At 43.0% G+C, this 15,504-nt stretch overlaps 1 protein-coding gene across 25 annotated transcripts in view; it reads left to right on the forward strand.

Moving 5' to 3' along the window:
- MAGI1 (membrane associated guanylate kinase, WW and PDZ domain containing 1) overlaps nucleotides 1-15,504 on the forward strand; it is a 291,948-nt gene that overhangs the window by 240,791 nt on the left and 35,653 nt on the right. For all 25 annotated transcript variants that reach the window (XM_072347596.1, XM_072347604.1, XM_072347602.1 and 22 more), the window contains one exon: nucleotides 14,541-14,572. In XM_072347596.1, coding sequence (XP_072203697.1) covers nucleotides 14,541-14,572 — 32 coding nt within the window. The remainder of the gene's footprint in view (nucleotides 1-14,540; nucleotides 14,573-15,504) is intronic.

The following is a 15,504-nucleotide window of genomic DNA, read 5'->3' on the forward strand; positions in this document are numbered from 1 at the left end:
TGCAGTGTTTTGCATGGATAACACACACGTGGTGCTCAGCACCTTACAGGCACACTGCAGAGACAGAGGGGAGCTGAGCGAGGAGCAGAGGCTGAACGCAGCCCTGGGAGAAGCACTGACTGTGAAAGTGTTGAAATCTTCCCAGGGTGTTTTAATTGTAGAAAATTAGCAACCAAAGCCAGTCCGTTTAATGGGGACAGGCTGCCTTCTGAATTGGCAGCTCTGGTTTATTGTTTTTGAAGGGCTATTTCAAAGAATGGAGGACGTTCTGCAATTATTAGCAGTTCTGGAGCAAGCAAAGCCTTTCTTATCCTTCTTCTATTCCAAGTGCTTACTTTACTGTAACATTTTGTTAGTAAATTAAAAAGTAGAGAACGGAATATATTACGAGTTCTCCAGTTTTCCAAGTGTGAGTTCCCTGGAGACCTTCAATACTGGATAGGCTTAAAAAAAAAGCACCGCAGACTCATGATTAATATATGTATTTTGGAAAAAATATGGTTGGAAGAAAGATAGCAGCTGTTATTAATTCTCCATGAGAGCACATACGTATCTGGTACCACCATACATTAATTATTTGAATTGTGGTTGACATTTAATAATCCTTCTTATGCCTTGAAGGCATAATGAAAAGATTTGATGAGGAAATAAAAGCATAGTTTTAATAGGATAGTAAATAGTTCTCTGGTAATCTTGCTGAGTCTCTTTCTTCTTTTGCCTTTGTTTTTTTTGCTGAATTGAAATACTGAGCACATATTGAGTGTTTGCTGCCGCCTTCCCAGGTAGACAGTGTGCCAGCCTTCTCCATCCCATTGCAGAAATACATTTGGCTCTGCAGTCTGTAAGCAAATTCAGGTCTCCTGGAGCAGCTCTTCCACAGTGTCCCTATCAGTTGTCTTTTCCTCCTTCTCCCTCTGGTGTCCAGTGAAGAAAGTGCTCAGCTGCTGTCAGGCAGCCACACATCAGCCAGACATCTGCTTTCAGCTGGGCTCTGCACGGAGCATCCCTACACTGCTACAACTGGTTCTGAGCTGTAGAAAGGATTTGTCAGAAGTGATTATTACTAATCAGGCAGAAAAATATCAGGAAGGGATGAGTCGTATACATGATAAAGTCTGCCTGCTCTGAGCAGTTGTGTGCTTCCAAGATTTAACTGTTAAAGCTGGAGGGTCCTCTCTGCATGAAAATCATTTGTAGGGCTTGTGTGAGACTATGGGATGAATGTTTTAAGAGAGGGGCAGTGTCAGGTCATTGAAAGTTTGCTTTTAAGAGGTCCCGTGGAAGACCTGCTTTCCCAAGTTCCATTTTCAGTGTATTTTCTCAGCTGTTCCTTAAGGTTTGGTTATATTTTTGCGGCTGTTTTCCCATTTCATCCCTATGCAATGCTGCAAAATGCTTCCTAAGCCCATCTCATGGTTTGGGCTCTAACACTTAAGGGGTTCAGGAGGAAGAGTGCAGGTGGCTGATAGGGCTGTACCTGAGAGCAGGTTGGAAAAGCTGCTCTGACCTAGTAAAATGAAAGGACAGAGGGAATAACATCATTGCCTGTAGATGCTAGGCAGGACAGAGAAGATCCCTCAAGCCAAAGAGAGTTCTTGACTGAGGATCAAGATGGGTGTGTGTTGTTTGGCTCTGAGTGATTTTAAACGGGTCACAAGAAGGTGCCAAGCCATTTGAGCCTGTAAGTTGCACTGGAGGAGGCAGGAGGCCATTGCTGGGTGAAGGTAAAGCCCAGCAGGTCTGAAGGGTGACATGGAGATGTTTGCCAGCAAAGGAAGTCTGTTCAGGATCTGGATCCATGAAAGTGCCAGCACTCCTAGTTACAGAATGCAGAATTAAGTGTATGTGTTTGTCCCTGCAATGCACTCATTGTCATTGCACGTCTCATTTATTTTAGAGATTTACTGTTAGTAAGGTCACAAAAAGGCATATCTTTACTTCAAGTATTTTTAACTGAAAAGGGGTCTTTAAACGTGGAACCTACCTAGTGAAGGCAAAGAAAGCAACAACAAAACAAAGGTATATTTACCACCTGAAATCCAATTTTCATTGAAGCCTTGTCTACACGGAGTGATTCTAATACGTCTCCATTCTGCATAGAATCTATTCATAATAAAAGCAACATTTTGTTGGAATAATCTCCCTGTTTCCCAAGTGACTCCTATTGCAGGGAGCTGCATCTGTGCCAGGACAGGTGGGGGATGTTTCAGAACAAGGGATTCTGCCAAACTACTGTGCTGCACTTATCTGGGTCAGTAAGACCTGGCATTTGTCTCAGTGAGAGTATCTGCATGTCTATTCATGTATTTCCCAAATAACCTCAGATTAAATACAATTTTATGGGTTTTTTTTCCAAGTCTAGGTTAGTTTTCTGTACAAACCACCCAACACTGTTGTGTCTGCTTTGTGTTCAGTTACAAGAATTGGGCTGAGTAGTTTTTCTGCAGGTTTGAATGGATAACTTCCCTTCCAAGCTTTCGGCATCTCTGTTGACCAGGAGATTGAAAATAGCACAGATCTTCAACCTGATCTACATAATCCCCTCAGAGATGTCTTCTCGCTCTGCTCCAGATCAAAGTAAAAGCATGCAGGTGGGAATGTCACTCACATGCCATCTGCAAACCAGTGCAGTTTATTGTTGCTTTCCCTAGTGCTACATTCACATTAAACTGGGGAATAGAATTCAGTCTTTTGAGACATAGATGATAAATACCAATTTCAAAACTAAGTGTATTTTATGGGAGGAAAAAACTAAGTAATATCAAATGCCCATCACCCGAGTGCTAGCCTCTGTGTAAGTGCAGTCAGTAGTAAAATCTTTATTCATGGCTCAGCTGTGAATGTTTGCTGGGAGAGATGAGGCAGGACAAAGTGGGGGAAGCCTCTCTTGGTCCCTGACTCAGAGGTCTCAAGAAGGTAATGCGTATAACTTCAGCAGAGATTTGCAACAATGGAACAGAATTGCAGAGCATTCAAGCAATAAACCTGTTAAGACTGCTTATCTGTATGGAGCCTCCCTTGCTGTTCCAGTGGTGCTCTTGGCATGTGAGGTTCATTAACATCCACTGCTTCCCTTAGAGAGGAGGTATCTTCTCCTTCTTGTGCCGAAAGTGCATGCTGGAGTTAACTGCTCTGGACTTGAAGTGTCTTTTGGTAGCCTAAAATGGAAGGAGTTTTATTTTCTTTTTGTATATCTGGTATTCAGACCCTCAAAACATCACATAGTGATATGAAGATATGTGTCTTTTCCTTTAGTGTGCTGGCTGCAGCTTTGGGTTCCTCTCAGCCCTGGTAGAGTCAGAAGATGCTTTAGACACAGTGGGAAAGCTTTACAAACAATATATTGTAACTACTTCTAATTGCATTCACATTATGACAGCTTGGTTGACATCAGATTGCTCTTTGGGATCTGGGGGGTCAAAATACGGTGCTTAGGCATAAGTGAGCAGCAACACTGAGCATGAAATACCTGAGTGGAGTGAGATCTGCTACCACTGCTGGCCTCATAGGATGTCCACTTACTTTTATAAGCAAAAACATCATAGTTATACTTTATTGATATCCCTTTCCCCCATAGAAAGCAAACCTTTCCTTCCTGTCTTTACAAGAAGTGTCAGAAAGCAGTCATTTAGTGGTGATGGCCAAAGAAAAACAGAGCTGTAGCTGATCTCAGTGTTAGAATTAGAGCTCCTTTTCAGTTGCTATCCCTAATGATGTAAACCCATGGTAATTAGAACTGCAATCAGCTATTCAGTAGAGGCTTGAACTCTTTTGAACAAGCCACTCACTTCTGTTTGCCCTTTAGGCTGCAGTGAAGAACGAGCTGAAAGTCAAGCCACTTGAGCATCTAGCTGCCAGAATATTTCAGACTGCCTTAGCAGCTGCTGAAATAGAGAAAAGTGAGTCCAGAGTGCTTTTAGGACAAAATCACAACCTGGGAATCGGATGACCGTTACCACAGAGCCCGTGTGCCTATGCCAAAGCTTCTGGAAAGGGAAGAAAAGTTCAGGGTTTCCAGCAGTGATTTCAGTTCTCAGTGCAGAGGGAGCTGAGCATTATACTGGGCTCTTTGTCCCATGCTTGGATCCATAGAACCCCCCATGAAAATGGATTTCCATCCCACTGGGCTTGGAGCTGCCGCCTTCCTTATGATAGGATTTCCTACAGTATGTACCCCATAGGCCACCATCTCATGGCAGCTTCTTTGCCCCCCAGAAGAGGAGCAGATGTAATTCCTCTCTGCCACTTGGTGTGCTCCACTGACCTCAGCATTTCTGAAACTTCCATTTCATGTCCTCCCTTTTTACCTTACCTCACCCTCCTGTCCCAGACACCAGTGGTGCTGCCAGGACCTTCTGCTCCTCAGGTGTCTCCCAGCAGAGCTATTGGTTGAGTCCCTCAGCAATTTGTCACTCGGTGTCTCAGTGTGCATGTTGTAAAATACCAGCTATCACACGTAGCAAGTAGTACCAACAGAAACAGCAGCTGGTGGTGTAGTTCTGATAACTCGTAGGTGTCCCTGTTTATTTAGTACATTGTTGTTGTTTTTTTTTAATGAGAATCACAGTATGTTTGAAGAAATATATAATATATTTTCAAGCGTAATCTCAAGATTTGTACTTCATTTCCTTTGTAATTCCGGGGCTACTACTTTGTCATTCTTGATTTATGCACTTCCCCCTTTAATTAGGAACCTCATTTGGAACTTAAAGATCTGCCTCCGATTGTTTCCTGTTGTTTAATTTTGTTACTATTTTTTTAAAGACTTTCCCCTGGGAAGAAGGAAATCAAATGAGTAAAGCTTTTAAGTTGCTCTACAAAAAGCATAAAAATGAGATGAAATATGTTTTAAGTGTTTCGCAGCATTGGCTTTCTGTATTCAGACAGTCCTGACATATTGTGGGTGCCCTCTCAGGTTTCATACAGAAGTCTGTGCATCTCTTTCCATGCCACCATGTCACTCTTTACTGACTTCGCTCTGCTGAGTGGATTTGCATTCTAACAAAGCCAAAATAGCTGATGAGACTTTAAAATAAGTTTGAAGTGAGTCTTGGTGCCGCATTTCCTATTCTCTTGCAGCTTTATTCTGATCAGGGACAGCCTGTTGAGGAGCAGAAATACAGAAATCACTTCAAGTCAGGAAAAGATGAAATAAAATGTTAACACGTTCTTATATTTTTTAAAAGAGAAGCTTGAAGTTCATGCCCATTATTAGAATTGCATGTATGCCTGTATTGCAATCCACCGTGCAAGTTAATTTTCCACTAAACAGCTCTGGAGCATTAGATATGCCTTTTTGGGGCAATGCTGCGTATTGTTGTGCAGCACAATACAATGATCACTGGTAATTGGTTTTGTAAAGCAAGCTAGCAGGAACTTGTTTTTCTTTGTGATAAAAATAAGCCAAACTTAACATTTAAAATCAGGTCATCTTATAAATAATGTAATATTTGGGGATTATGCAGTGTTTTTTCTCCTTCAAAGTGCTTTACAGGTGTTAATCTTTGTGACATTAGCTGTTTGTTTTTGATGATCTGAATTTGCAAGGCTTGGGATAACTGTGTTTACCAGAAACATGAAGGATGGGATTTGGGTGCTGCTGATGACAAGGCAAGGCTCCCATTAGACTGCAGGAGGCAGTAGGGTTTCGCCAAGGCTTTGGATGCCTACAAAATGCCTGTGAGGCACTAAGGGTAATTGCTGGCAGCTTGCTGGGGCACCTAATAGTCTGATGTGCATTACTAATATTCATATAAATGGTGCATTTGCAGGAACTAATTAATTAGTCTTACCAGGCCGTGCTGGAATTTCTCAATGCAAGGCATCGCGTTGAAAAAAGGAAGAGGTAAATTCAAGTGTCAGCCTCCAAAAGACACTTCATTTAGGGCCTGAAAATTAGGAGAGATTTAGACTGGATATAAGGAAAAAGTACTTTAAGATAAGGGTGGCTGAAGCACTGGGACAGGCTGCCCACAGGGGTGGTGGGTAACCCATCCCTGCAGACATCCAAGGTCAGGCTGGGTGGGCTCTGAGCGCCTGATGGAGCTGTGGGTGTCCTTGTGTATAACAGGAGCATTGGAACAGATAACATTTATGGGTCCCTTCCAACTCTGATGATTCTACAATTCTATTCTGTCTGTTTATTTCAAGCCTCTGCTGTTCATATTCAGTTGCCTTTTCTCAACCCTAAAGGTTAAGAAGCATCAAACAGCACAGATTTTCATACTAGCACCTGACTCCAAAGCTCAACAGCTTCATAACATCGCAATTCTGATAATAAAGGATAATTGGCATTGTTGGCAGGTGAACATTTTAATTGCAGGCAGAATTTCCATCTCTCGTTGATGTGGTGCGTGCAGGGTGCTGACAATGATCTGCTCGCCATTTGAAGCACAAATGTTTTCGCCTCAGCCACCCTTCATTAACTCTGTTTACACTGATTCTTTTCTAGAAATGAGTAGGCAAGTGGAGAGAGGCCTGTGAAATCTGCTTTCCAGGTCAGCATTCATTTTACATCAGCTGCCCTGCATTTTTGTGGCAGTGTGGCCTATCCGTGCCCCAGCTCATGTCCTGCAGATATATGTGTCATCAAGCTCCAGTCTCTGGGAAGGGGGGAATGGAATGAAACAGTTGCTGATTCACTGTTTGGCATTTCATTGCACACTTTGCATGAATTTTAAGGGCTGAGAGAGTTTCCCAAACTTTGCAGATCTTTTGCAAAGCGTGCCTCGAGGTCAGGAGGAAACCTTGCGCTTTGATTACCAAGGAGATGAGCAATTAGCATATTTGGAATCACACCATGATTTCACTTTGGCATAACGCTGCGTGCTGACAACGCCATAGCAGCGCTGTGCGCGTTAGACGCTTGGCTGCCTTTCTGTGGCAGGGAATCTGCTTTGCAATCAGTAAGAAAACCAAAGCAATTGCTGAACGCTGGGAGAAAGAAATGCCCGAATATCTTCCCGTCAGGATGTTTTATTGCATGAACCACCTTATCTTTCCAAAAGCAGAGTGTTCTGAGATGAGGACAAAACTGGAGGTTGCTTAGCAAATGAAAAATGAGAGCGCTGAAATTCTTCCTATACCCTTTTGTACTCCCTATCTTGAGGTTTTGAAAGTTGCTGTGGTTTTTCATGGTTGCGTTTTGTGTGTGTGTGTGTGTTTTCCCCCCTCCCCCTTTATGTTTGATGTGTTTTTGTTATTAAATGCTGAAGTGGTAGAAGTGGAGCAACCCAAACCCACATGGTGTTGTTTTGAATCAAACGTGATGTGATATAACACAAGGTGGCACAGCAGAACCTAATACCAGGCACTAGATAAGGCAGACTTAACTCGAGATGTGCCTCCCACATCTTCGTTGAGATTTGCACAGCAAATGGAGCAGACTTGGAGCTGTGCAGCTTGAAGGGGTTTATTCCACCCAGTTTTCCTCCTACCCTTACACCCTCCAGGGTGGCATTTTGTTGTGCATGTGCCTATAAGGAGTGGGTTTTTATCAGCCATGATGCACATGGGTGCAGTGGCCGCTGCCCTGATTTGGCATTATAATAACCACTCATAACAGAATTAATGAGGTATCAGGAATCCAAGAAAGGTCTTTGTTTATCGCTGTAATTAAACACATTTGGAGACTCATTAGAAGCAATAGCAGATGGGCAAAAGTGAGGAAGAAGGACGGTTTTATAATGCACTAGTAGATGGTTTTGTTCTGAGACAGATTGTTTTTAAATATATGTCGTCCTGTCTTTAATTCTATTTTAAATCCATTTATTTATTAATTTTGCACTCTCCATTAGGATTTCCTATTTCTTGATTTAATGTTTCTTTTTCCTTGGTCTGGTGTTCTCCTCTTTGTGATGGTGCTGATAACTAAGAGTGTTAAAACAGTGACTTTTGTGCCAGCAAACCTGCAGTGTACCTCGAGCTGCGCATGGGGAGCCAGCAGGGCAGATAGTGCAGATGGGTTGGGTCAAGAAGGCTGAACTTTGGGTGATGGTGCAGCTGGGGATGGTGCTCCCATGACCAGGAAGGTCACATTGGTAGGGATGTGGCAGGTGGAGGTTTTAACTCCATCCTGATCCTCGAAGGTTAGTTCCTGAGATGCGCAGTTACATACTTGGAATTACAGTGAGCTGATCTATTTTCCTAGAAAACTGTACTCTAAATTGATAAAGTTATGTTTATTGAAAGCACGTGCAAATCCATTGTCCTCTGGTAAAGATCTTTTGTCTCAGTGTGTGATGCGTGTCTGCACATGCCCCAGGGCTGAATCTGGCTAAGCATTCTGTAAATATTAGCATATTGTTATGGGATGCTACTTAATAATCAACAGCAAACTAATGCCAGGAGGGCCTTATTTACAGGCTGTTCTCCAAATATGGAATAATAGAACCCACCATAAACCAAACAGGTTTGACCATGTGCATTTACACCTTGTAACGATGCTGCAGTAAGTCTGAAGACAAACACTGTCGATCAGCAGGATAAATACAGGTGTGACAGCAGCAAAATATGGTTTTTCCTCTAGTGTCCTGCTCCATGCTATGCATGGAGGGACCCCTAAGATAGCCCATCAGGTGCTACCTCCCTTTGGGACCTGCATGGCCATGCCATGGGACAGCCAGCTGAGGAGGTGGGATTTGGGACCAAGGCTCTCCAAGCTGATTTGTTTCACTTTACCTCAGAGGCAATAATTAATTCTTTGAGTGAAGAATCTTGGTGTGCTCCAGAAGTAAAGCATGCAACTCACAGGTTTGGGTGCTGATGAGAAAGGGGAGGTGTTTTCATTCATAGCCATATCTTTATGTTTATGTACATGAAAATGCATTAAAAACATACCTGAAACAGGTGTTCACATGCATGCACACACGTATATATATGCAAAGGACATGAGGGTTTCTAATTGCTTCCCAGTTCTGGTATTCACCTTCTCAGATTCCTGTGGTTTAAGAAATCTGATGTGTATGTATTTGTTTAAATATTAACCAAAATTTTCATTTAAACAAATGGCTCCAACAGCTTGAGCTTTAGAAAACCTCTTCTTTTAATGAACTTCATAAATGGAGTCATAACAGTGGTTGATGTGGTTTTAACCATTAGCTAGGTGGATGAGGGTCACGCTGGTTCTCAATTGCTTTATTACCTTACTGCCTTGGATTTGCCATATGTTTCTTACAACATAGTTAAATTTATATATTTGTAGTAATTAAATAGCATTTTATTGGTCTATATCTTTTTTATCGCTTCTAGAATCACTTCTGGTTTGAGATGCTGAAATATGACTGAATTTGGGATTGCAAGCAGTTGTTTGACATCCTGGCTAAGAATGAGTAGTTGGTGTTAACACAATTAAGCATCTTTAAAGCACCTAGAACTGAAACTCTTGCTGATGATAATGTACTATGCCTCATTATGTTTTTTGCTTGTGCCAGAGGGTTAAGAAACCCTGAGATGGTCTCTTGAAAACACCACTCTGTTAGCATTAGCATATAGCATTAGCATGAGAAATATGGCAATTTTCACATTATTTGGTAGCTACCACTCTTGATTTATAGCAGGGCTACATTCCTTCCATGTACATTATTCTCTCAGTTGAAGCCTGTGTTGCAGAGTTAAGTTTTGCTAGTGCAGTGACACTCCTGCAGATGAGGGTGATGGGCAGGGACAAGGAAGGTCTTCTCTTCTTGGTGGTTCTTTTTTTGGTGGTGCTCCTTGTGGTTGTGTGCAGACTTGTGTCTCCTGCTGCCAGTTACTCTGGTGTGCACTTCAGTCTGGAAAAGATCGACTTCCATCTATTTTTTCTTCAATAATATTTGTCCTTCATAAAAAAACTCTTTGGTGGTGGATTATACAGAACCAAGGGGATTGCTTTGTCACCACCAACCTCCCCTCCCTTGCCCCCTGCAGCACTAATGGCCATTAGAGTTAATTATTTAGAGTTCTTTGTTTTGCTTGCAGGAAAACGAGATCGATGTGCGGTGCCAGTTGTGTGGCTGTGTACTCCCTGGCTCTGGTACTTCACCCCTCATCTTTCAGTGTGTCTCCTTTCTTAGATACAGCCTTTGACTTTCATTCAGTGCAGTGTAAGCAGCACCGTTTAGAAAACTTGTGTTGGTTTTCTTTCCCAGGCAGAAACATTTTCTCTGTAAATGTTAACCTTCATGACAAGGTCTGAGATGCTCCGTTCGTTGCATTTTGATTCTTCTCCCCCTAATTTTCAGCTGTTGTGCATTCTGAGCTTCATACGCAAAGGCAAAACCAAAGAGGTGACCTTTACACCTAGGCTCACCAAGAGCTCTTTTGTTGTTGGAACACAGATGGACCGCAGGGTGCTCTGACTGGAAGTGTTAAGTGATCATTGGAAGTGAAGATCTCATCACAGTTAGTGGTTTTCTCTGTGTATGGAAGCAGCCCAAAACAAAACCAACATGTTTAGCAGTAGCAGTTGGCATTGTAAGCAGTAAATATGTCTTCCTTCTGGATGGGCTCTTAGCAATCTCAGGCATTTTTTCCTGTGATGGACTGTACAAACAGGTATTGAATTGTTTCAACTTCAGCTGAAACCTTGCTGTAGTATATTTATATATTTGTGGTGGAGGGGGAACTGTTCTTGCTATCTGACCTTCATGTGACTGAGCCCTTCAGAGGGGAGGACTGGATGTCTTACTTCAGATTCAGCCTTTGGTCATTTTGATCCACAGTCTCTATAGTGTGTGGCTGTGGGATGAGGAATGATGTGTCTGGTGTCCATCTGGGAAATATTTGAGTGCCCGTGGCCTTCTGAGAACTGTAACCCAAATCCAGCCCAGGTTACAGTGCTGATTTGTAGTTATACACCATATTCTGTATATGCTCAGTGGAAAAGAATTTGCCATGTATTGTGGTCTTCTTGTGTTATTTTGGTTGCATGAAGTCGAAAGGTTTGAGAAAATATTCCTGTAAAAATCAAGTCCTGCCACGTGTAACAGGCAAGCATAATGCGAGGCTATTTTCAGTGTTGTCCTTGGGTTTTTCCATGATCCCCTCACAGGTCGGGCTGAGGTACTTGCAGCTTCCCTGCATCAAAACTTTTATTGCAGGAGAATGCAAAATTAACGCATGCTGAATAGTATTAAATGAACCACCTTGTGGCCTCACTTTGTGCTCTGCATCACTCCTAACAGCAGAGCTGCTCCTGATGGGTAAAAAGGCATTAAGAGTGCTGAAGTCATGGTACAGAACTTGTGTAAGGATTTGCATTTTTTCCCTGTATTACAAAATGTAGTTGAGCAGATGGATGCAGCCAGCTGTACATAGAGCTTTAGGGAGTGCTGGGGGAAAAAGAGAGAGGTTTTTGTTAAGATAAATGTAATAATCTCTGTGATAATTAGTTTAATTTAGATCCTTGCTTCTGACTCATTTTTGACTAACCTTGTATGAAGCCTTTCTTCCCTTACTGACGAGCCTGTAAGGTTTTTTTGTGCTTGTGGATTGCTCACTGATCACTGGTATTTTTCATTAAGCAGTTGCTTTATTACATTGTTATTTAGAGGAGAGTAATTTGTGTTTTCTAATTAATTTAATTCCAGTCACATTTTGTAAGTAGCTACAATGAGCCCATTCATGGGGGTTTAGGTCATATTGACATTGTTTACCAGATGTGCCAGTTTGTTTTAAAACACAGTTAACTCTATGATGACAAGAGTCTCTTCCGTGGCTCTACCTTCCATCTTTTATCATCTGTGCCTCCAAAAACCCCAAGATTAGGAGCTGCATTTCAACTGATAGATGTCTTTATGGTTTAAATCCCAGAACTGCATTACAAGCAGTGTTGATATCGACTCTTACTGCTCCGTTATCTGATTTGAGGAGTGGCAGCAAAGCCTTGTGGCTTCTCTTAGCTGCAAGGGATGGGAGTGTTATGACTGTGACCCCTAGAAAACTAGGAAATGAGAAAGAGAAGCAAAGTGGGTGTCAAGTCTGCATGTGGTCCATTTACCTCATAAAAGCTTTCAGGAGAGAACAGGGAGGATGGGTACAGCCAGGCATTGCATGGCATGAGCAGTGCCTGGTGCATTAACAGTGATGGGAGGTGGTTAATGTAGTAGAAAGATGAATGTAATTCATATTTGACACCATCCTGAATTCAGAGCTGTGGGCACTTATTTCTGCCATAAACTTTTTGGACAAGCTTGGTGTTTCTTTGCTAGTGGCACACCCAGGAATTAGAACCTATGCGAGCTTTGTGTTTCTCACTGTTAAATACTGCATCCCTTCCATCATCTAAGCGTGAAAACTACACATTATGCCTATCATCAGCTCATTTGGTCTGCTGTGTCAAGAGCTGGGGGTTTGGAATCAGTCCCTAATTAGGTGAATAAATAACTTAAACACAGGAAAATGCACAGTCAGGTTATCCCCTGGACTGGAATCTTGTCCCATGAAAAACCGGCAGCGTTTGTGAACATGCTCTGCAGCCACATATTTTGGTAAAAAATCAATTACTGCTTGCTTTGCGGTGACACTGTGAGATTCATCAGCTTCCCAAGCACCCACTGCACAATGGCCTTGTGTGTATTTTCTGTCCTTTCTCAACCGTCTCCCATCTCTTTGGCGTTGGGACAGCTGAAATTAATGACAAACTTAGAAGGAAAGGTAGTACTTTGCTCGGTAGTTTGTACTTAGTACATTTTAACATATAATGGTTGCCCTGAAATGCAGTTAATTTTGGTACGATTAGAACTGACAGCCCAGCTGCATCGCAGCTTTATTTTTTGCAATGAACATTTAAATTGCCGTAGTACTTCTTCAGGCTCATGTTGGTCAGCCAAGGGTGCATGCATGCGTGGAGATCTGTTCTACCTATTGATTTAATAGGAAAGAGCATCTCTTGGAATGGGAGAGTAAACGTGTGTGCATGCATGTGGAAGGAGGGAGAGGGAGAATTTCTATCGGTGTGCTTATGTCTATGATAAATGATGCCTGTTAAAAATTAGGGCTCTACTTTTTAAAGCCTGTTATGCAAGCACCATCACTGTCAGCAGAAATTAAGCTGCAGCCTTCGTTGTTTAGTTCAGACAGTTTTGATGTTTTGCTGCCCCTCGATCAATCACTGCCTGGAGGGGTATTTGCTTCTGCCTGGAAATGCACCACAGTGACGTGCAGAGTGCAGATATTCCTCAAAAATGGCAAGTGTTTCATTTGACATACTCAGTTTTCATAGCTGTCTGTGAGCAGGTAGCAAAGTGAGCTCTGTTTATCGTGTTTAATTGTGGAACTTCTCAGTTCAGAACTAGCATTTCCCTGATTACCTTAAAATGAGCTTCTTTCAAGATGCATTTGTAATTCGCTTGCATCACGTATTTTATTCTCCATGCAGAAGTTAGATGAGGGCATGGTTCTTAGCACAGACAAAATGCATGAAGTGGTAAACATAATGCAGCATAAATGCCACATAAATCACATTCTAAGGACAAAAGCAGATTTCAAACATCTGAATTGCTGAGCACTTAGTGTGGAGGGTGATCTGTGTTTTGGTTTATGGCTTTTTTCTGGAGTGCAGAGCGAAGCAGGGTTTCCCCTCCTTTCCAGCAGCACAGGAGAGGGGGAGGATTTGCAGCCTGCCCAGGGGGCAACTTGTCCTACGCTGTAGGCAAACTGCCCCGACAAGTGTCTGCTTGGCTGGGAACGGAGCCACGCAGAAGTAGTTGGTAGAAATCCCACTTGAGTTCTCCCTTGGCTCACACTTGTCACAGGCTGCTCCAAAATGCAAAACTGTCCTTGAGAAAACCTTCTCCTGTGCTCTCCCTTTGCATGGAATGCAACCTGTGTAAGCCCCCCCAGCATCCTCCTGGGGTTAGGACTCATAGTGCTGCTTTCAAGCCCTGAAATCGCAGCTGGCTGATAAAACCTGTGCCTTCAAACATTTATACTCAGGATGGGCAGGAAGGAAGCATATTTTCTCCACAGTATTCACGCTTTTAGGGATAAATGCTCGCTCCTCTGCATGCTTTTGTTTTGCCTCTCCTCCCAGCTCAATGCACATTTCACTTATTGAAAAAAAAAATAGAATAAAATAAAAAAGGAAAAAAAAATCTATTTCTAGCAAAATACTTTTTAAAAAATCAACCTGTTCCCCCCACAACACTGTGATTGGCTCGGTGCAATTGACAAGCGGATCGCGTCAAAAGGAAACATCCTCAGCTTAATTGGGAGCGCAGGCTGCCGGCAGCTGGGGGAGTGCCTGGGACTGTGCTGGGGCTGTGGGTTCCTCTCCAGCATTCCGGCAGCTGCGGCATAAGTCAGCATCGCTAATGCGGAGCGAGCTCTCCCCCCGCGCCCCCGCTGCTGCGCTCGCTCCCCCTCTCCCCGGGCTTTGATTCGATATGAACAGACTGGTAACTCCGACGCGAGAGCGAAAGCTGACATAACTCTGCAGATGGCTGCGTTCGGATGAAACACCTAGGCGGGTGTTGGGTTGTGTTTTTGGTTTTTTTTTGGTCTGTGCAAGAAGGTAACGGTTAGATGCTAATGTTTGTTTTTCCCTTGTTGCCATTTTTCAGGACTGCCGGTCCCAAAGAAGAGCCCAAAGTCGGTAAGCGCTTCTCATTGCTATGTGTGTTCATCTGTGTGGGTGGAGGAGGGATGAGTTGGGCTGCTTTTCTTTGTGGGTTTCAATTGTTTTTAAGTTGTCGTTCTGTTGCAGCCTTGGTTACCTTGCACGGCTCATACAGCACGGGGAGATAGGAGGGGGAATGCAGTGCGGTTTGCAAATAAAGCCTCAGGTTTGCGGATCCCCTTTCCTGGCAGATGAGCCTCTCTGCTGTTTAACTTACCAAAAAGAAAAAAAAGACTATTGTTTCCCTTTGGAAAGCTGAGAGGCTCCACCTTCTTGCCAGATAGCAGTTTCTGCTGGGTGTTTGTAGGCACCAACCTTTCCCATTAACTCCCCGAGTTTTCCTGGATGTCCTCAGCTGGATTACAGGCAGAATGTAGCAGCGTGCGCTGTGTCGGGAGAGACAAAGCCCCAGCAAAGCGTGTGTGCAGCTTCGTGTGAATAGAGTCTTGAATGTTTGTTCCGCAGGCATTTTCCTACCGAGTGGGATTGTGCTGCAGGTGTGAGTTTCCTTACTAAAAAGTAGAAGAAAAAACAAAAAAGGGTGTTTTCTTATCCCTTTCTTATCCCTTCTGATCTTATTTCCATGTAAAGCTGTTAGCTGGGTGACACGTTAGCTAATAGCATGCAAGCTGTGATCTAAAGTGTCATTAAAGCTTCGTGCGTGGTATTGTGGAAGATATCAATATGCTATTTAAATGCAACAGAAGAAATCTGTTGTTTTAAAGGAAATGAAATACTTGAGCTTGAAAGTTTTGAATTTTCTGATGGTGGGGGAAAAATGGGCTTTTCTCTCCCAGTAGCTTTGGGGAAGCAGAGTGCGGGAGAGGTTTTTGCTGTGCTGTAAGATGGTGCCAAACTTCACCCACACTCCTTGATGGGCACCAAACCCTGCATCCAGCACCAAGCAA

The sequence above is a fragment of the Excalfactoria chinensis genome, chromosome 12, assembly GCF_039878825.1.
Source record: "Excalfactoria chinensis isolate bCotChi1 chromosome 12, bCotChi1.hap2, whole genome shotgun sequence".
Taxonomy (NCBI): Eukaryota; Metazoa; Chordata; class Aves; order Galliformes; family Phasianidae; genus Excalfactoria; species Excalfactoria chinensis.